Source organism: Lissotriton vulgaris, chromosome 5, assembly GCF_964263255.1.
Source record: "Lissotriton vulgaris chromosome 5, aLisVul1.2, whole genome shotgun sequence".
Lineage (NCBI taxonomy): Eukaryota > Metazoa > Chordata > Amphibia > Caudata > Salamandridae > Lissotriton > Lissotriton vulgaris.
The window spans coordinates 1,229,511,883-1,229,534,376 of record NC_141693.1 but is presented as its reverse complement, the minus strand read 5'-3'; the positions used below and the strand labels follow the sequence as shown (position 1 = coordinate 1,229,534,376).

Genomic DNA, 22,494 nt, shown 5'->3' with positions numbered 1-22,494 from the left:
TTCACCAACAACATGTTCCGGCTTCAGGAGAAGCCTTGTTCATGTAAGTGAGTGCATGCAAAAACCATACTGATAAAGCTTTGTGCAAAGTATGAAAATAAACAAAGGACCTGAAATTCGTCCTGATCGTCATAGAACTGGCAGACATGTTGGAATGTGTGACACATTACGAAACTTAAATGATAAAACAGATAATAAGGTCAACAGTTCACTGAAATATGACTGATAACAGTTTAAGAATTAAATTCCATAACTTAAAATTTCTGTGTAAAATATACAAGACAAAAAGCATCTTACTTCAACAAGTCATCTGGCAGACATATTGGAATGTGTTACCCAGCCGAAAAATAAATGTCAATGCACAAAATGTGTTCAACTGCTCTTCGTTGGTACATTAGGCAAAATTAACTCATCATCGTAAGTACAACTAGGCAGCTAATGGTCACGGGTGGGCATCATGGATCCACAATACGCACCCCCGCAAATCTGCGGAATAATCACAAACAGATAGGTGGCTTGACATGTGAAATACAAGACAATGATCGCGCACTAAGATACTGCGTAAGTGAGGATAAGCGGACCAACAGCCTGTAGGCACGTTGGGGAATATATATGCAAAAATTGCTCCCTGCCCAGATACTGTGCAATGCAAGAAGCGGTTGTGGTGTCCAGTGCACAGCAGTAACTACATAAAATACATGGCATGTCAACTGCTGTGAAAAGCCCTGGATTCCTAAATGGGAAAAGTAATAACCAGGGGCTTAAAGCAGAAGACAAAGAGGTTGCTATGTAAAATACACCAAATCTGACCCTTGTGGAGATCGCACATGCTGCATGAAAGAAGGCCTAATACCACGTCTTACGTGGCCAAAGTCCTGCAGGATAACAGTTCAGTGGGAAGCAGTTACACACAATAGTGTTGAACGCACAAACACTGTCACAAAGTCAGTAGTACTTGCCAAAGGTGCCCATCAGTGAAGGCGTGTTCGGTGATAAGGTAGTGTCGAAATGTTGAGAAGGGTGGGATGCCCGTGACAGTGAGGGTGGTGGTTGGGCCCCTTCCTTTCCTCCTGTGGGAAAACATATGATAAAAACATTGTTAGTTACATTTAAAAACAATACATCAAAATAAACATTTTCATATGCACTAAGCTTGTTGGAAGAAGATTCTTCTGAGTGTGCGAAAACCACAAAACATGTTTGAAGAACCTGCTCACAGATGATTCTATAAACCAGACAAGAACACTACCAGGAAGGGTCACTACTCTTCCCTCAACTGTATGGCAAGTTTCTCGTCCTGATTTAAACCCCCTGGGTCCTTTGACTGAAAGTCGACAATGTACTTAGATTCCTTCTGCCACAGTTTCAACACCCTGTTGCCCCTCTGGGGTTTCCGATGATCTGTTCTAAGATGAAAAATTCGAGGAGTGAAGTGTTGGAAAAATGCTTGTCCCTGAAATGCCTGGCCATTGGATATTTTTCATCATTGTGAGTGATTGCCCGACTGTGTTCTAGGACACGTTTCTTGGCTAATAGGGTGGTGCCCCCTACATACCAGAGCTTACAAGGGCATTCAATCACGTAAATCACGTAGGTGGAGATACAGGTGAGAAATTGTTTGATTTCTTTCTTGATGCCATTGTACTCAACCTTCTTAGTAAAAGTGCTGTTTTTGCACACTTTACAGTGGCCACAGGGAAAGAATCCCCTGAGGCCATGTTCTTGTCCTGTTGAGCAAGTGGTGATATCACTTCGCACCAGCATATCCCTGATGTTCCTACCTTTCCTGTATGTTACGCTTGGTCTGTTGGGGACATCCTCCCCAATGATGTTATTGCATTTCAGAATATCCCAGTTTTTGGATAATATCATTTGGATGTGATTCGATTCATGAGGCGGGTGCTCTCTCCCATGTCCTCGTTAATAACAGATGTTTTTTCTGCCAATGTGGACATTCTCGGAATGCCATCAGCCTTCCTGAGTACCTAGTTAGGATAACCTCTGATTTTAAAACGCTCAAGCATTTCTGTGCATTCAAGTTGATATGTAGCCTCTGTGTTGCAATTTCTTTTTGACCTCAGCAGTTCCCCAAAAGGAATGCTCAATTTGAGAGTTTCTGGGTGACTGCTGATGGCATGAAGAATGCTGTTGCCTGCCGTCGCCTTCCAGATTCAGCCCCCCCTTCAAATAATGGGCACCTTTGGCAAGTACAACTGACTTTGCGACAGTGTATTGTGCGTTCAGCACTTTTGTGTATAACTGCTTCCCACGGAACTGTTATCCTGCAGGACTTTGGCCACGTAGGACGTGGTATTAGGCCTTCTTTCATAAGGCATGTGCAATCTCCACGAGGGTCAGATTCCATGTATTTTACCTAGCAACCTCTTTGTCTTCTGCTTTAAGCCCCTGGTTATTTACTTTTACCATTTGGGAATCCAGGGCTTTTCACAGCAGTTGACATGCCATGTATTTTACGTAGTTACTACTATGCATTGGACACCACAACCGCTTCTTGCATTGCACATTATCTGGACAGGGAACAATTTCAATGGGCCCTTGTGTAGTTATAGCATGTGGTGTGCCATCCTCTGCATAGTTCTAGGGCACAGCATGCTGCTTTTGTGGAGGAGCCATGCTGGAGGACCTAGCTACATTTTGAAATATCCGTCAGGATGAAAGACAAAGCCTTCTGAGTGCTTTGCGCGCCTGCAATGTTTGGGCCATAACAAAAATGTCTGTTTAACTCGGGTGATTAATGTATCTCTTGGAGAGATCTGAGGTTTCACTAATCCCTGTTTTGACTCATCATAAAAAAGCATAGAGGCATAATGCACCTCTTGTAAAGCACAAAGTGTAACATTAAGAGCAAAGTATTTATTTGTATAATAATTGTAAAGACAACCCCAACCACTATGTTATGTGTTATACCCACAGTTTGTATTTCGGGGTCACTGGAATTATGTGATTGTGCGGCTTCAACAGTTTCCGCATGATTATGGATTTACCACATGTGCCACATAATCCATCACTAGCTGAATATAGCTGAAGATTCTAAATTAAAAAGTTTCTTCCTCAAATAGTTAAAAAATAACAAAAAAGGCAGTGGTGTGTTGCAAAGGCCCTATGCAAAGGTTGACTGGTCATCTTCCTTTACATATTACTATATTTGGGTGTTATATGGGTACTAATGAGGTGCAACCTATGACCAGAAAATGTTAAAATGTGCAAAAATGAGAAATTAATATGGGAATACTATGACAAAATGTGCAGCATTCCGCTTCATAAATTCCCTTTTCTTACAAAATAATTTAGTCAACCCTGCAGCATAATTTGGCCCTCCCTGCCGCATAATTCCAGTGGCCCTGCATATAGTACCTACCAGTATGGATGCCATGTGGTTCATACACCTTGTAGCCCTCCTTGCCTTAAGTAACAATTTCCTATATATTGATTTACATACTTATATGAGTCATTGTCTCTGAACAATAAGTGTGTAAGCTAAAGCGCATAACACTCTACATTGGGCTGAGCATCACTGTAAAATAAATAACATATACATGAGCGTAGGTCTATATACAGATGAGGGGCACCATGGGAGGTAGTTAGTGATGGAACCTGTGAAGAAGGAGGTCTTTGGTGAAGGGGTGTAATGAATGCTGAAGGCCTCTGCATCCCCTGCAGGGTGCGTGGGACAACACTTCAAAGGAACTCCAAACTGTAAACAAAATATCATATGAAATACCACAAAAAGACCTGCACAGTTGCTCAAAGCTGTGCACATATCAAAACGGTGAGATGCACGATTGTCTCAACTTCATATAAACTTATTTTGACGTGTACTTATGTTGGTTTTCTATTTACTTACTTATACACTATTGTACGACCTCCTCTGATGTGTCTGAAAACGTACCTTTTGTCTGAAATTTCTGTCCTGAAATTTGATCTTCTGTCCTGAATTTTTGTTCTGAATTTTGACCTGATGAAGCAAGGTGAAGAACAAAATTTTGTTCAAACTTGTGAAGTTAACTTCCTATAACAAGTAATCAAATTAATACGTTTGTGGTGAAATTACTAATCAACTTAGTTTAAGAATACATTCATCGATACATGTGGGATAAACTAATGTGCTTTATGTTGCAAATAATAAATTAACCTTGTCTATTGTTTTTGTCAATACTTATAATGATAATAATGATAATAAATTAATCTTGTCTATTGTCTATCAGTACTTATAATGTTGCTTGACTGTGCTTTTTGCTAAGTAACATAATTAACAGGATTAATTAGTAAAGGGGGTGGGTAACAGAATGGGTTTCAATTCTTTAATTAATTGATGTCTTGTGTTTGTTTGATAATAGTTTCCGAAGTGAGGCCTAAAGGTGGCTCAGAAAGTATGGCTGACAGAGCTGCAGACGCAAAAGCTTGTCCAGAGTGAATTCTTGCACATGCGTAGCTGTGAAGATATTTACTGCAATGTCATCATTAATTGAAAAAGCAGTTCTTTGGTTGTGCTTGAACGTGCTCATAAAGAAGGCTCAAGGACTGGAACTTAACGTGTCTGCCAAAGCTAGGAAGTAAATGTTCGAAACTCGAGGAAAACGTAACTTTCTTGAGGAAGCTGAAAGACGTGGAAATGAAAGACAATAGGGCTTATATTGAAGCCTGGACTTGGTCAAGAATTTGAGATGACCTAATGTGGACTGACACAGGACAGCCAATGAAAAGCTCGGATTTGCTTGAAAGAATGTAAAATGTAGAAAGTTTAGCTAGTGAGAAAGGTATAAAACCTGACACAATGAGCAGGGAAACAAACTCTTGCTTTCCGATTCCTGAGTGACGTGTCTTGCTGTTGGACTTTTGGCGCACGTAAGGACAGCAGTAAATGATTTTCCTTTCTAGGTGAAGTGAGAAATAGACAGGTAATTAGATTTAGGGAATGGAAACTGTTATTTTGCTATGGTTTCATGTTTCTGAGCTGCTTTAGATATGTCAGTTTTAATTCATTTCCTTATCAAAATGCTGCTTTCTTAATTGCTTATAAAATAAAGATTCTAAAACGTAAATGCTTTTTCTTTATGAAAAATAAAGTTAATAAAATTAGATTTGAAGAGACAAGCTGGTCTTGTTTATTCATGGTCTAGTTTCCATCAGTTGATCCAATCGCCTTAGTGATTTGATTAATAAATTATAAATGTTTAAAACCATGGTAAAGAGAGATAAACTGCAGATGTATATAATAATGTAAATAATGTGTGAGTAGTTTAATTAATCAGATCACATGATTCAGTTGCTCAAAATTGTCTCATTGGTGTTATGGGCCTTTTTATATGTTTTATGATTAATGGTGAGTATTTGAGGTGATAGGTAGTGTTTATGAGACAGTTTTTCAATCAGAGCGCTGGATCAATTACTTGGTAGCAGAGTTACGGTTTCTATGGTAACTAGTATGTTACATGGTAATACATAGGATTGATGTTTTAAAACATGTTAAGTTTGTTCAGTTGTTATATGTAGTCAAAAGGTTTTTTTTTCCAGCAGTGTGAAAATTCCTGGTTTGTGCCGGCTTGAGAAGTGTGACAGGTGAAGTTACACAGTGCATTTGTTCTGGTTCAAAATAGTGGTATCGCCGTATATCACAAGTGTTGTGGTCGTACAGCAGAAGTTTAGGGCTTTTAGGTGTGTAAGGTAGAATGTATAGTGAGGATTGTCTATGAAAGCTTTCGAGTATAGGGACTTGGCTCCTGCTTTAAAACTCACTGTGAAAAGAGTAGTAGAATTTATGTAAACTTGAGTGAAGGGTATGGAAGCGTCGTCTATATTACTGGCGAATGAGGTTTTCTATTGGTGGTTTAAAGTCCTACTAAAGATTACATATGCATGGTTAGGGATTTTTCCGTATGAACGTGCGTAAATGAATTTGTAATGTACGATCGAGTGAAACTCTAAATTGTCTCTAAGGAGGTGTAAAATATCTCTGTATGTGCATTTAGAGAGAAACAAGTTTGTTATTACTTGCTAGAAGGGTAAAGTAGCCTTACTTTATCGACGAATTTAAATATTCTGTGAGAATAGCGTCGTCTATTTGACGCGAAAAGAATACTTGAATGTTTGGAAAAACTATCACTTTATTTTAGTGAAACAGACAAATGGTTTGTTATTTGTGAAGTTATTAACTGAATTTATTTGAAAGATTTGCAAATATGGCTCTGTGAAATTATTTTGTAAAGGAGGGGTCAGTTTAAGGAGTGGAGCGAGGGACAGAGCAGCTGCAGCGGTAGCATACGTCACAGTATTCGCGCTGTGATTAATTCATGTGACTAAGGCAGGCTCGCAGCGGATTGGCTCATCCTGAAAAACAGTAATTCTATTGGTTGAGCAAAATAGTGACGAAACATAACTTGATTGGTTTGTTGGTGAATTTCGCGCACGGATTGGTTGGTGCTGCGGAACAACAAGGAAGTTATTACGATCTTTTCAGAAGTAAAGGAAATTGTTTAAAAACATGGATTATTATTACATGAAGGAGAAAAAGAAGCTTTCATGGTTTCAGAAATTGAAAAACAAAATTAAACCTGACAAGAAAATTTCAACTCGAGGTGGAAGATTACTTCATAAGTATAAAACACCTGCAGCTTATATGTTGGGTGAATATGGTTATCATACTTGTCTTTGGATTGAAAATTGGATGAAGTATACTGAAAATGATGGTGTATTAGCATGGCCAGAAGATGGATCATTTAACATAGCGGTTTTGAAAAATTTAAGAGAAAGAATGATGAAACTTGTACCAAAGCCTAGACCTACTCAATTTGAAGCTTTAGTTGAATGGGAAGATGAAATGTTTGAATTAGATCGAGAGAGTAGAGGAATATCAAGAGGGACAGGATTAGGTCTTGATAGAGAAACACATGAGGATAGAATGCGTCGATGGAGAAGAGAAGATATGTATGATGGCTTGTACCCAGTGAGATTAATTGAAGAGGTAACTGGACAAAAGAGTACCCAAAAGAAAAATAGAAATAGTGAAGAAAGTGATTCAGAAGATGCGGTATTAGAAGAAATTTATACTAGAAAACCGCCACCTTATCAACCAGTTTGTTCTCCAAGTGCCCCTCAAAGAGAAATTATTGATGAGTCATCTCCTAAAACAAATTCGAATTATAGAGAAACACCTGAAAGAGTAGATACAGGACGTAATTCAAGTATATTAGGAGAAAATAGAAATTATATTAAAACTTCAGTTCAAAGAAATGAAACCCCAAGAAATGGAAATAGAACAGAAAGGTATGAGGAATTACCAAATACCTCAGAATATATTCGTTCTTCAAATGAATTAATACAGCAGCTAAATAAAAACATGGAAACAGTAACAGTACCTGTAACGATTGGACCTGTTCTTCCAGTATTTGATCAAAAGGAAATTAGGCATTCAGCTTTAACTGTTCCATTAAATTCAGAAATACAGAAAGTGACAGAAATTTTTTATTCAGATTTGTCTGAAATACATCGAGAGAAAATAAGGATGCCTGACTTAACTTTTAATCAAAGTTTATCATGTAAAAGTCCATCTGGTGCAGAATCTGATTCTGGAACTCCGGAAAAGAGTCTGAGTAAAATAGACTTAACACAAATCCCGGAATGTAAAATACTTGATATTACAAAATTGAAGGCAAATTTAGAGGAATTAATAAAAGGAACAATTGGAACTGACAGATTGAAGGCATATCAGGATGATGAATGATTATTTATTTGTAAAAGCATTACATGGAAAACGAAAAACAAATATGATCAATTAGAGGATATAGCTTTAGAATTAGAAGTAGACCTAAGTAAGCAGAAGAATTTGCAGAAAAATTATAGGGTGGATTTCTCTGAAAAAGACATTAAAAATATGAATACCACAGGAAGAATTATTCATATAAAAGACTTAATTGTGATTTTGAGAAAATGGGGTGAATTAAGTAAATGGAGAGCGAAATGGACAAAGAAAAGAGACGAAGACAGAACAAGTTTAGCTTTTCCTATCAGAGAAAAGGAAAAAGTAGTAAATGAGTTTCCAATGAGAGAAATAGCAGGAGGAGGGTATGTACATGTCCCATGGACAAGACAGGACATTTTAATGTTTACAAATGATTTTCCTCGATTAAGAGAAAAACCTGTAGAATGGTATCGACAGGTAGACAGATTCGTGAAAGTTTCAAAAGTTTTGTGGGTTGATCTTGATGGATTCTTGGACATAGTTGTCCCATCAGATCTTTGGACGGAATGACAGAATGCTACGGAAAATAAAAAAAATAAAACGTTTCCTCTCAATGGAGGTTTTAACTCTGGTCGTCCTCGCACTCATCATCTCGCGACTCGACTACGCCAATTCACTCTATATAGGAATCTTGGCATACCAATTACAATGCCTTCAATTAATACAGAATCATGCGCCAAGACTCATTTTCCAGCTCCCGGCCCATCAGCACGTAAAGCCACTACTTAAACAACTGCACTGGCTCCCTGTAGAACAGCGCAGCATCTTTAAGTTGGGCTGCATCGTACACAAGGCACTACTAGGTGAAGGTCTTAAGTTCATTTCTAAAAAGATAAGGAAATATACCCCCTCCCGTACTCTCCGCTCATCTTGTCAACATCTTCTGATCGCCCCGAGATACAAGTGCCTTAAACATGGCGGAACCCGGTTTTCCACATTGGCCCCCCCAAACATGGAATTCCCTCCCCCTCTCATTACGCTCCACTCACTCTCATCTCCAGTTTAGAAAAGAGCTGAAAACATGGCTGTTTCGTCAGGCCTTTTCTATTTGATTTCCTTTCCAGTAACATAGAGTGTTGTCTCCAAAGCGCCAAGAAACCTATCCAGTGTACGTTGCTCTAAATAAATATTTTAACATAACATAACATTACATAATGTAAACTACTATAGATTGGCCTAGGGAAGAATACCCTCGAGATAAAGTAACAGGTGGTCCTTAACCAGATGTAATGAGGAAGTACGAACAGGTAATTGTGTTTTTCAAAAACAAGATTCCCCCAAAAGAAATAGATTGGGTTAAAATAGGTAGAACAATCCAAGAGCCAAAGGAATCAGTACATTCATTTTATGAAAGATTACTGCTGGTATTTAAACAATACAGTGGTTATGAACATTTAAGTGAGAAAGATATGAGCCATTTTATATACAGATTTGTATATGGCTTGAGACCTGAAATTAGTGAAATGGTAAGAACTGGAATAGTTGGTTGGCAATCAAACACAGTAGATGAAATTTTGAGAAAAGCAAAATACTGTAGTGATGAAATAGAAGCTAAACAAAAGAAATTGAAAGAAAAGGCTATGTGGGCACAGGTAAAAGTGGCTGAACAACAAATAGCAAGTTTAGGAAATAAGAATGTTGATCAGAATCAAGGGAAATTTAAAGGTAATTATAATAAACCAAAATTGATGGGAAATATAGAAGAGTTAAAACAGAAACTCCCATGTTTTAATTGCGGCAAAATTGGACACTGGAAGCGTGAATGTAAGAATCCGCCCAGAATTCATTTAAAAAATCAATCATTAAATCCACAGATGCAGAATGAGATAAATCAGCAGCAACAGCTACAGCAACAGGTAGTGATTCAGCAAAGTCAGTTACCACAACCGCCACTTCCAAACTGGATTCAGCGAAGGTGAACAGGTAAACATATCGCCAAGAGTAAATGTGTCGAATGTGTCTCAACAATATTGGTTGAAAGAAGATGAAGGGAGTGAATCTGAAGATTACTTCTGACGGTGCCTGAGAGAGGAGGAAGAGTGTGTGCTTGGAGCCACTCTTGAGGTAGATCAATCTGGTCCATTTGTAAATGGTAAACTGAATGATGTAGAAATTACTTTCCTAGTGGACACAGGTGCTACCCGTTCTACTGTTAGATCAGAGGAAATAGAAAACCTTCCTCTCTCTGGAGATAAAACCCAAGTAGTAGGTGTAGCTAGTCAGCAAATTAAAACGGATTTAATTGAACCAGTTGAAGTTGAAATAGGCAAATTTAAAGACAAGCATAGATTTGTAGTTTGTGATAGCAGTCCTGTAAATCTATTAGGTAGGGATATTCTCTGTAAAATGAACTGTGCAATATATTGCTCACCAGATGGTATTGAGCTCCAAACTCCAGATGAAGAAGATGGGCTTTACAGATTAACAATAGCAATGGCTGAAGCAGAAGAAAGTAAATTATTTCCTGTGTTTGACAAGAATAATTTGCCTGAAGAACTAAAAGAAACGGTGAATGTAAAAATTTGGGATTTCACTGGAGATGAAATGATGAGATGAAATGGGTTTGATGAAAAACGTAGACCCAGTAAAAATATCAGTAAAACAAGGAGTAGATTATCCAAACATTCCTCAGTATAAAATGAAAGGAGAAGTGATTTAAGGTGTAACTCCTGTAATAGACAAATTCATAAAACAAGGTGTTCTAAAAGAAATTGAGAGTAGTCCATGTAATTCACCTATTATGGGAATCAAAAAGCCAAATGGAACTTTCAGAATTGTTCAGGACCTAAAAAGGTTAATAAAATTGTTGTCCCATGTTGCCCAGTTGTACCAAACCCAGCGGTAATTTTATATCAGATTCCGGATGATGCAGAATGGTATACGGTTATTGATTTGTGTAATGCATTCTTTACTGTTCCATTGCATCCAGAAAGCCAACAAATGTTTGCGTTCCGGTTCAAAGAGCGTATTTTAGCATGGTGTAGAATCCCTCAAGGGTACACCGAAAGTCCATCTATTTTTAATCAGTTGCTAAAGAAATCATTGGAAAATCTAGATTTACCTGGAAAATCTATGTTAGTTCAGTACATTGATGACCTCCTTGTGGCTGCAAAAACAAGAGATAACTGTGTAACAGATACCATTACTCTTTTAAATCATCTGGCAGATTAGGGACATAAAGTATCTCCTGCGAAATTACAGTTTTGCAAACAAGAAGTAAAATATCTTGGTTACAGAATTGCAAAAGAAGTCAGACAAGTGACAATAGAAAGAATAAAAATGATTCAAGCAATGCAACCTCCAACAACACAGAGACAGGTTAGAATGTTTCTAGGAATGGTAGGTTAATGTCGCCAATGGATTAGTGGATTTTCAGTAATCGCAAAACCACTGCAGAGACTGACAAAAGCAGACATAAAAGACCCAATTAGCCTACAAAAACTGAATTAGAAGCTTTTGAACAGTTAAAGAAAAGTTTGTGTGAAGCTCCAGCATTGGGAATGCCTGATTATGAAAAAGAATTTGAGCTGTATTGTAGTGAAAGAGAAGGATGTGCATTATCAGTTCTGATTCAAAGACATGGAAGATTGAGAAAGCCAATAGCATATTTCTCAGCTGTTCATGATCCTGTTGCAAAAGCATTGCCAGGTTGCTTAAAAGCAGCAGCTGCAACAAGTGTAAATTTGGAGCAAAGTGGAGAAGTGTGGCTCAATGGTTAGAGCAATATCAAAAAGAAGAGAGCTTCCCAATTTAACCAGAAAGGACTGGGTATATGTAATCAGAAAAAAAGGGGGGGTTTCCTTTCTGTGTTCTTCAGTTAAGGCTAGGCTATTTAGCAAATATCAGATAGACCACAACAGTTTTAACATGACATGTAGACAGTAATCGAAAACTAAAGAAGCTATTCAAGTATCTTCATCAATTTATTATACCCATGAAAAATGTAAAATCTCAATTTCAATAAATTAAAAACAAATGCACAGACCATATGCCCTTAGTGTTCATATGTTATACAGTACTGAATGGATCTATGTTGGCATACATTACATGAATTATATAAAATTAACATCGATACAGTTATATACAAAAAAGATAAAAATTTAAGTGGAGTCCTCGTGTCGACGCGTTTCGGTGCTTTTAGTTTTTATAAGTAAACACCTTCCTCAGGACAGAACTTTTGATAAAAATGAAGTAGATTCTAAAAAGGAGAATACATACAATTAGTTTTCATTGTTTAATCTATACAGTATTTAAAATCTATTCTAACATGTCATGTGTCTATCTGTCTATAACAGATCTTCTTATTTGTTTAAAAACCCTTGATATGTTCACTTTGCTTTTTTTATATAAGATATAATCAGAGCTGTTTTCTCATTTCACTTGACTACAGATATATCCGACTTACTATTTAAGATATATCCTGCGCTATTTTCTCATTGCGCTTGACCATCAATATCCTCTGGTATGCTGTGAGTTGTTACGATAAATCACGCAATCTGTTTAGAGTGAGTAAATAAATTATCACTAATGTGTACTGTGAATTACAGAAGGCTTACAGTTTGTGAGGGTAAGTTTAGATCAATATCACTTACTTCTCAATAAAAATGCAGTGGATCATCTGCTACTCTTATGTATTTATTCTTTTCATTTAAGTTGTTTTGAGCCGGTATGTGGTTCTGGCGTCACCTCAGAGATCTATTAAATTTAGAAGATAAGATCGAGATCACAGTGTCGGTTACCCTTACGCTTAGGGGTGATGGAGATATAATTAATTTTTGTATATCAACCATCTACTTACTTCGGGACCCTCGTGCAGCTGTTTTTTGTGACTGTTTCCCTTTCGTCAACAATATGCTTAAAGAGTGCATGGGAATATTTTCTTTGTATCCCTCTTGTCTTGGTCAACTCTGTAGGACTGTTGCCGGGGTCCCACCTAATGGCGGCGAAATGGATTCAGTTATAAAGTAAAAAATCTGATCAACAAACACTGGGGTTTATTGAATAAACCTGGTAAGGCTAAACTGGAAAAGCCAATCTATGCATATAGACGGAACAAAACCATCAGAAACCATTTGGTTAAAACATTCAGAGAACCCAACAAGGGGTATCAAATGAGTATAACAGGGAATAACCCCATCAGAGGGAACTTGCCATGTGGAACTTGTTCACATTGTAAGAATATGATAAAAACTGACAAAATAGAAATCAATGGTATCACACACTGGATGAATGACCATGTGAACTGTAGGACCAGTAATGTAGTATATCTACTTGTCTGTCCATGTCAAAAATGTTACATAGGTGAGACTGGACGTGAAATGAGGCTACGCCTAACAGAACATCGATCGGCCTTAAAAAACCATTAAAAAAATGCTCCGTTGGTTGAGCATTGGATGGCTGAAAAACATAAAGAGGATGACCTTAAATGGTTCATTCTCGAAAAAATTAAACCATCAGCCAGAGAAGGTGACACAGACAAGAGAAGGAAACAAAGAGAACAATTTTTCATGTCCAAGTTGAAAAGCTACTATCTAGGATTAAATGGTAGAGAGGAATGGGAAAGAATGGTAAGGTAGTAAGCCTTGACAGTGACCTGATAAGTTCCGGAGATAACTAAATGCTGTATTAATAATAAACAAGAGTGATAATGAAATGACTCTCTGGAGATAGATACAAGGTAGTGGCTCAGACTAAAAGATGTCTAGAACATTGGTCTTAAGAAACTGTAAGCCATTGAGCATCATGCAGGCACAGCTGGGATCTTTGTGGAAATGGATAATAACCTTTGGTCCCATCATGACATCATTTTTTCACTTTTCCTTTATACCAAAATATGGGTAAGGGCGACCCCAACTATAGTATATGGATGAGGGTGACCCCATACAGAGTATAACTTTAGCCATATACTGATCCACGGATTAATATAGTCTTGCTCTGTGAATTAGACACATTTGACAAGGATTGCGCAACACCTGCATGATGCCCAATGACATTTGAGGAAGTAATTGTATCACGGAAACATATTATATGTAAAATTGAGTGCTTATTTATGTAAGAAACGAACATGAGAATTGTCCTACAGCACTAGCCTTTCGAAGTAACAGATGTGGCATATCACTTTATAAGCATATCAAGAGATATAAGTAAAAACAATGGGTTATGGACAATAATGATGTGGTTGTATCTCCAGTATATTTGAAATGTATTTATTGAGAAAAACAAAGTTTGTGTTATTATAATTGTTAGATAAAGATGAACAACAATCAGTGATATAAATTATTTAAGAAACCCAGCCATAACTGAGTAATTCCATCGAGTAAACCTGAACTGCGCAATAAACTAAGATAAATAAGGATTAAAGGATATATGCCCCATATATTGAGGCTCAATACGTAAATTTATTTTGAAAAAAACAGTAAACTACAAAAAACGATCTCCACAGAACTACAAAAATGGCGGACATAATTGAAGTTTACTAATAATACGATCAGTGGTAAGACCCGAGCGAATAATTACAAGCACAAGTAGTTGTCACACGATAACAATCATATTTAAAAGAGCCTTCGAGATAAGTGAGTCTCGGAACCCCTAGAACCGGGTATGGTAGTTAATACAATCTCTAGAAACCATTAGAAATATAGTGGTTCCGGGTTATTAAAAACTACAAATATGGCGGACCCTATTTGCGTTAAAAAAAATTAGGTGTGGGTAATTTTTAATTATTCAATCAATATCCAGGAGTGTAGAGTATAAAAAACAAGATTTGCCCTTAAGCATAACACTAGCTGACGGAAGCGGGAGAGGACGCGCTCAAGTGAGGAAGAAGCCGATGTAGGTAAGAGGCTGCACAACCGAGGGTTTTCCGGTAGCTTAATTTATGTTATTCTGTGTTCTAAACTTTGCCGTACAGCTGCCTGCCTCCTTTGAGGTGTGCTATCTCTATTTTAACAGAGCCGCAAGACTGCAATTATTAACTGCGCTCGGTCTCGGCTTGCTTTTCAACTCGGTTTTTCCTAAACATGATACAATCCCGAGTTGGTAGGTTCATAACATTACCGCAGTCTGGAAACTCTGCCTTAAGAACTTAAGGTTGACAACAAGACTTTAGATCCACATTAAGAAAAAACCGTGATGACTGCAGTAATTAACGACCGGTACAGGTTTTTCTTAAGCATGGTGTAATTCCTAGTGAGCTTGTTTTCAAGACCACCACCATATTAAAATTAGTGTCTTGATTGGTATAGAGATGATATCAGCAATACATAATACTCAATTCTGTGATTAATTAATATTAAAAGACTGCTTATAAAAATTATTGCATACAAAGATCCCTATATATATATTTTTTTTTGCCGCCATTAGGTGGGACCCCGGCAACAGTCCTACAGAGTTGGCCAAGACAAGAGGGATACAAAGAAAATATTCCCATGCACTCTTTAAGCATATTGTTGACGAAAGGGAAACAGTCACAAAAAACAGCTGCACGAGGGTCCCGAAGTAAGTAGATGGTTGATATACAAAAATTAATTATATCTCCATCACCCCTAAGCGTAAGGGTAACCGACACTGTGATCTCTATCTTATCTTCTAAATTTAATAGATCTCTGAGGTGACGCCAGAACCACATACCGGCTCAAAACAACTTAAATGAAAAGAATAAATACATAAGAGTAGCAGATGATCCACTGCATTTTTTATTGAGAAGTAAGTGATATTGATCTAAACTTACCCTCACAAACTGTAAGCCTTCTGTAATTCACAGTACACATTAGTGATAATTTATTTACTCACTCTAAACAGATTGCGTGATTGATCCTAACGACTCACAGCATACCAGAGGATATTGATGGTCAAGCGCAATGAGAAAATAGCGCAGGATATATCTTAAATAGTAAGTTGGATATATCTGTACTCAAGTGAAATGAGAAAACAGCTCTGATTATATCTTATATAAAAAAAGCAAAGTGAACATATCAAGGGTTTTTAAACAAATAAGAAGATCTGTTATAGACAGACAGACACATGACATGTTAGAATAGATTTTAAATACTGTATAGATTAAACAATGAAAACTAATTGTATGTATTCTCCTTTTTAGAATCTACTTCGTTTTTATCAAAAGTTCTGTCCTGAGGAAGGTGTTTACTTATAAAAACTAAAAGCACCGAAACGCGTCAACACGAGGACTCCACTTGAATTTTTATCTTTTTTGTATATAACTGTATCGATGTTAATTTTATATAATTCATGTAATGTATGCCAACATAGATCCATTCAGTACTGTATAACATATGAACACTAAGGGCATATGGTCTGTGCATTTGTTTTTAATTTATGTGAAATTGAGATTTTAAATTTTTCATGTGTATAATAAATATATGAAGATACAAGGAACTTGAATAGCTTCTTTAGTTTTTGATTACTGTCTACATGTCATGTTAAAACTGTTGTGGTCTATCTGATATTTGCTAAATAGCCTAGCCTTAACTGAAGAACACAGTAAGGAAACCCCCCGTTTTTTTCTCAATGGTTAGAGCGGCAGACCATGATGCAGAGGTCTAGCCCGGGACCAGGGTTCAATTCCCCGCCTCGGCTGGTCTTGGGCATCAAAATTCCACGGACCTGATAATTCTCGCCTCGGTGCCTATTCCAATCATGGAGTCCCACTCTGCAACTCTGGGCAATAGCTTGCTTAATTTCCACAACGGCCCCCACAACGCTAAGGATGCCTGGCCTCCACCTTGGGGGTGCCCAGGAGTGGACGCCTCAAAGGGAAAGCCAGGATGGGTTCCACAGCGGTATTCTTACAAGCGCATTGAGACCCTTGTGGGTGAGTAGTGCGCTATACAAGTATCAATTTACATTTACAAAGTGAAGGAATAATAATGGGATTTCCAGTAAAAGTATATGTACCACACTCAGTTGAAATTCTCCTCACTAGAAGCAGAACACAACATTTGACAAATAATAGGCTAACAAAATACGAAAAAGTTATTCTTGGTTCAGACAATGTGTCAATTGCGAGATGTGTGAATTTAAATCCTTCAACATTATTGCCTGACACTACTGAAACAGAAATTAGAGATGAGGTTGATCATGAATGCCTGGATGTATTAGAATATTGCACTAAACCAAGACAAGACATAAAAGATGTCCCATTAGCTGAATCAGATTATGTTTTATTTGTTGATGGTTCATGCTTAAGAACAGATGAAGGTGTTCTGAGTGCAGCATATTCAGTATGTACAGTTGCAGATGTAATTGAAGCTTCCTGTCTCAAAGGAATTCGTTCAGCTCAAGTAGCAGAATTAATTGCTTTGATTCGTGCATGTGAATTGGGAAAAGAGCTCAAAATTACCATAGTGACTGATAGTCAATATGGTAATGGTGTAGTCGATGACTATGGCCAGCTCTGGTCTCAAAGAGGTTATTTAACTTCTGCGGGATCACCAATAAGAAATGCACAGGTAATTAAAAGATTAATTGATGGAATTCCGTTACCAGAAAAAATTGCCGTGGTAAAATGCACAGCACACAGAAAAGGTCAAGATTACATAACAAAAGGAAATTCATATGCTGACTCAATAGCAAAATTCTGTGCAAAACATAATGTGTCCATGAATCGGGAAAAAGAAAATGAACATGTTTTGAACTCACTTATGCTAACATCTGTAGTTGAGACTTGGCAGGAAGTAAAACAGTTGCAAGATGAGGCAAATGATGAGGAGAAAAACACATTGTTAAGAGCAGGATGCAGACAAAGAGAAGAAGATGAGATTTGGGTTTACAAAGATGACAGACTAGTAATGCCAGATAGTATGATTTCTGACATGGCACGCATGTACCATGGTCCAGGACATATTGGTAGAGATTCAATGATTAGGTTATTTAGGCAAATATGGTAAAATCCAAAATTCAGAATAATTGCAGAGTCCCTTTGTCAAAGGAGTCTTATCTGTCAACAGATCAATCCAAACAGAAAAACTGTTGTAAGCATGGGAACCATAGGACGGGAGGGTGGTCCATTTACCAGAATACAACTTGACTTCATTGACATGCCACCTCACAACAAACTCATATATGTTTTGGTGATAATCTGTTTGTTTTCAAGATGGGTAGAAGCATTCCCAACACGCTGCAATGATTCAATTACTGTGGCAAAATTGCTTTTAAGAGAAATCATACCAAGGTATGGATTCCCAGTGACGATTGAGACAGATCGTGGCACACATTTTGAAAACAGATTGCTAAAATTGATTTGTGAAGGACTGGATATAAAGCAAAAATTACATTGTGCTTACAGACCAGAAACATCAGGTGTTGTTGAGCAAGTGAATGGTACAATAAAAAACAGAATAGCAAAAATGTGCTTAGCAATAGGAATGAAGTGGACAGATGCACTTCCACTTGTTTTGATGTCTTTGAGAAGCATTCCAGATAGAAAAACAGGATTGAGTCCACACGAGATATTAATGGGCAGAATCATGAGGCAAGCATTTGTTCCAGTTGATAAACTGTTGAGCATTAATGATAGCATCATTATGGATTACTGCAAAAATCTATCTGATGTGGTGACTTCTGTGTTCCATCAGGTGGGAACTGAAGCAATTACAAAAGAGAAAGAACAAGCAGTAATTTCATTTCGACGCTAGCCGCTTGTAAGCTTGTCCAAACAGTTACCCTACCTACCCATAAAGCCGGTCATACTTTGGATCTGATCTGTTCCAATCTACCATCTATCCGAGTCACATCTCCCATCCCGGTTATATGGTCGGATCACTTCCTCATCCCTTTCGAGATTGACATCACCTGCCACGCTAGACCTGCCATCACCCCTAAATCATCAGGTAGAAACTGGAGTTGCATCACTCCTGAATCACTCCTGGGACACCTCAAAAACTTTCCTCCTTGTCTGTCGTCCGATCCGGACATATTGATCGATAATCTGGACTCATGGATTACTCAGGCCTTGGATGCCTTAGCTCCCAGCAAACCCATAAAAACCTACAGGGCGACACCCTCCGCACCATGGTACTCTGATGAGCTGCGGCAGAAAAAGGCCTCTTGTAAATCCCTCGAACGCCTTTGGAGACTCAACTTCTCCCTTGACAGCAAAATTACCTACAAATCAGCCCTTAAAGAATATCGGAGAATGATTGAAAGACACAAACGTGATTTTCTGGCATCCCGAATCCAACTTGCCAGTAATGGCCCTAGGGAAATTTTCAACATAGTGAGATCCTTCACAAACCCCATTGCGCTGACTCGTACTCAGCCTGCCTCCCAGTCGCTTTGCGACAAACTCTCTAAATTCTTTGAGGATAAGATTGAGGACATCTACTCCTCTTTCCCCCTCCCCAAAACTGCAGGGCAAAAAAAGAAACTTTCTACCCCCTCGCCCCAGCTACCTACCCTATTCGAATTTGACACCATATCAGAAGTAGACTCTCTGGCCGAACTAACCAAATGCAAATCAGGCTCACCCAAAGACCCCTGGCCTGCCAAGCTTTATAAAAAACATGCACCCCTTCTCAACCCCTACCTCAATCTCATCTGGAATGATTCATTCAGAACGGGCTGTTTCCCTGCCAAATGGAAACATGCCTCCTTAGTTCCCATCCTAAAGAAACCTAACCTAGATCCAGACAATCCCAGTAATTACAGGCCTATTTCTCTCCTGCCTGCCCCAGCTAAGATCTTGGAAAGACTGGCACATTCCCAGCTGTCGAAATACATTGAAACCCATGGTCTTCTCCACGACTCCCAGCACGGCTTTAGGTCGGGCCACAGCACCGAGTCGGCCCTTATCGAAATGGCCGACTCGGTGAGGTGGACGCTTGACCAAGGATCGAGGGCGGTGTTGGTGCTGCTGGATTTATCGGCAGCATTCGACACCGTCTCTCACAAAATCCTGCTGGAAAGACTGGAGGACCTTGGGCTGGGTGGAGCTGTCCTGAAATGGTTTTCATCCTACCTTTCGGACCGCACACAGCAGGTTTTCACACCCCCTTTTTCTTCTCTGGCCAGACCACTCAAATGGGGAGTCCCACAGGGCTCTTCCCTGAGCCCGCTCCTTTTTAACGTGTATTTCACCCCTCTGGCCAAGCTGATTGCACAGACGGGGATCAAATCTACCTCCTACGCTGATGACATCCAGCTTCTTTTCACTTTCGATTCTCACTCTGCCTCTGCTTTTGATCCTTTGAAATCCTGTCTCAGGGACATCTCGAGCTGGATGGATACCAATTCCCTCCGGCTCAACGCCGGAAAAACAGAGATCCTTTTTTTCAACACATTATCCCCCTTGGATTCCAGTATATGGTGGCCAGAAGACTTAAGCCTAGCTCCCATCCCTAAAGACTCGGTGAGAAATCTCGGAGTCCGCTGGGACACTCAACTTAGCTTCAAAAATCAGGTGCAAACAGTAGCAACCTCCTGTTTCGCCAAGATTAGAATCATAAAACGCCTCATCAACTATCTGCCGGCAGACTGCCGTAAGACTGTGATCCAGGCCCTGATCTCATCCCATCTTGATTATGCTAATGCTCTCTACCTTGGTATCACAGCGGGCCTCTGCCACAAGCTCCAGACGGTCCAAAACGCCGCCGCACGGCTGGTTGAGAGAATCCCGGCCAGACACCATATTACTCCTCATCTCCGTAAGTTACATTGGCTGCCCATAGCAAAAAGATGTGTATTCAAGGCCATGACTCTGGCCTTTCGAGCTTCAAAAGGCAAGGGATCGGCACACCTCAAAAACATTCTTCGACCTTATGCCAACTCCAGGACTCTACGGTCCAATACCCTCCATTTCCTGGAAACCCCCCGATTTAAACGATCTCGGGCCGGTGGCAAAACCTTTGAGGTCTGTACCTCTCAGTGCTGGAATAAACTTCCATTAGCCTTACGCACCTGTCAGACTGAATTAGTTTTCCGTAAATCCCTGAAAACACATCTGTTCTCCTCATAAATTTGGATATCTGCCCCTATGACCTCCCTTTGTTTTTCATTGTTTCAGCGCCGGGACGCCCCGTTGGGGCCGCTGTGCGCTCTATAAATTTCTCAAATAAATAAAAATAAACAAGCTCATGATCTGTTACCAGGAGACTGGGTAAGGACAAGAGTACATCAAAGAAGAAATTGCCTAGTACCAAGGTGGCAGAAGGCAAGACAGGTGATATTAGTCACAACAAATGCAGTAAAGTGTAGAGGATTGAAGAGATGGATTCATGCTAGCCATACCATGCGAGTGCCAGCACATGATAATCTCGACGAAGGTGAAACAACAGCTGATTCAGATTCAGAAGATGAACCTGGAAGAAATCCAGATCTTGAAGATCGACAAGAAGGTCGACATCAGGAAAATTCAAATGCGAATGAAGCATTGAATGAAGAAAATGAGGAAATTGTGATACAAAATTCTGAAGAAGAAAATGATAAAGATCTGCTAGATCAAGAAGCAGAAAAGGAAATTGGCCAAGAAGTAATTCAAGATCAGGAGAGTATTGAAAAGCAGATTGGAAGCTCTGGAAGAAGGAACGAAAATTCTGAAACTGGTGAATTGGAAGCAATTGAAGAAGAAGAAGAAGAAGTAATTTCAAGTACCAGCTATAAGAATGCTGTTCCTAACAGAGTGAAACTGCCGAGTAAAGAAGTACCTGAATCTAAAGAAGAATCTGAAACAGATGATAGTGGAGATTAATCAAAAGTGAAAAGATCAAGGAAAAGAGCTTGGAGAGTGGAGCATAATTTAGCGGAACCAAAAAAGAAATGATCAAGAAAGGGAGATAATTGGCCAAGTGAAAACGAAGGCCTAAAATTTAAATTAGTGAATAAAGCAAAAGAGCAAGTGAATGAGATCACAAGTCAAAGAGAAAAATACTTAAATAAAGAAAAACAAGCAGGAAAGAAAATAGAAGTAATAAACAGCAGAGCAAAAAGAGTAATAAATCCAAAGCAGAAGTACAAATCACCTGAATGGACCTATATTATAATTCCACCAGTGGTAGAAGTAAATAGTAGTCAAGAAAATTTAGATGATGCAAGTGATAATGATTGAATTTGTTCATTAGGTGACACAAGGTTGGAGAAATTGTGTTAGGTGACTCAAGGTCGAAGAAATTGTGTTAGCTGTAAAACACATTGATGTATGATGCAAGGTCGAAGAAAAGCTGTTAGAAAATTATCTGTTTTAAAACGTTAAAAAAAAAAGAGGGGAGTATATTTAGTAATTTTTCAATTTTTGTTTTTATTTTTAGTAAAGATGCCTTATACTAATAATAATTCGAAATACTCAATTTTCAAAAGATTTTGCCATGTCATGTATTGTCATGTCTAATGTGCTTTATTCGAGATAAAAAACTCATAAAAGCACAATATAAAACAGTTTTGTTCCATGTTAAAATATTTTTGTAAACTCCAATAAAATTCCATTATTAAAAGTACATTTAAGGTTAAAAAAGAACAATATTTTCTAGAATTAGATGTACAAAGCATTTCGACAGATTATTTAAAAACATCAATAAATCAAACATCAAAATCAAGGGTGGGAGAGAAAAATTAGTCACAGCTCATGGTACAAATTTCCTTCTAATTGCCCATGCCCACCCCAGAAATTTGGCAGCTGCCAATGAAATAAACGGCAAAGTGCTAGTGCAAATTAATCTTTGGGCCACCTTGCTGTCCCTAGTGCCTAGCAGTTTGCACATTGCTAGTAGCCAAACGTGTCGGGGTTG

The 22,494-nt window shown here is 38.5% G+C and overlaps 2 protein-coding genes across 2 annotated transcripts; both read left to right on the top strand.

The window, feature by feature from the left end:
- Positions 1-4,430: 4,430 nt before the first annotated feature.
- Positions 4,431-8,276, top strand: LOC147712368 (uncharacterized). Its single transcript, XM_086920324.1, has one exon. The coding sequence runs from the start codon at positions 6,503-6,505 to the stop codon at positions 7,739-7,741; it is 1,239 nt and encodes a 412-aa protein (XP_086776450.1). The 5' UTR covers positions 4,431-6,502; the 3' UTR covers positions 7,742-8,276.
- An 8,169-nt stretch (positions 8,277-16,445) lies between these two features.
- On the top strand, positions 16,446-21,960 carry LOC147712367 (uncharacterized). Its single transcript, XM_086920323.1, has 2 exons — positions 16,446-18,390; positions 20,845-21,960. Exon 2 carries the CDS (start codon positions 21,003-21,005, stop codon positions 21,459-21,461), a length of 459 nt encoding a protein of 152 aa, XP_086776449.1. The 5' UTR covers positions 16,446-18,390; positions 20,845-21,002; the 3' UTR covers positions 21,462-21,960.
- The last annotated feature ends 534 nt before the right edge of the window (positions 21,961-22,494 follow it).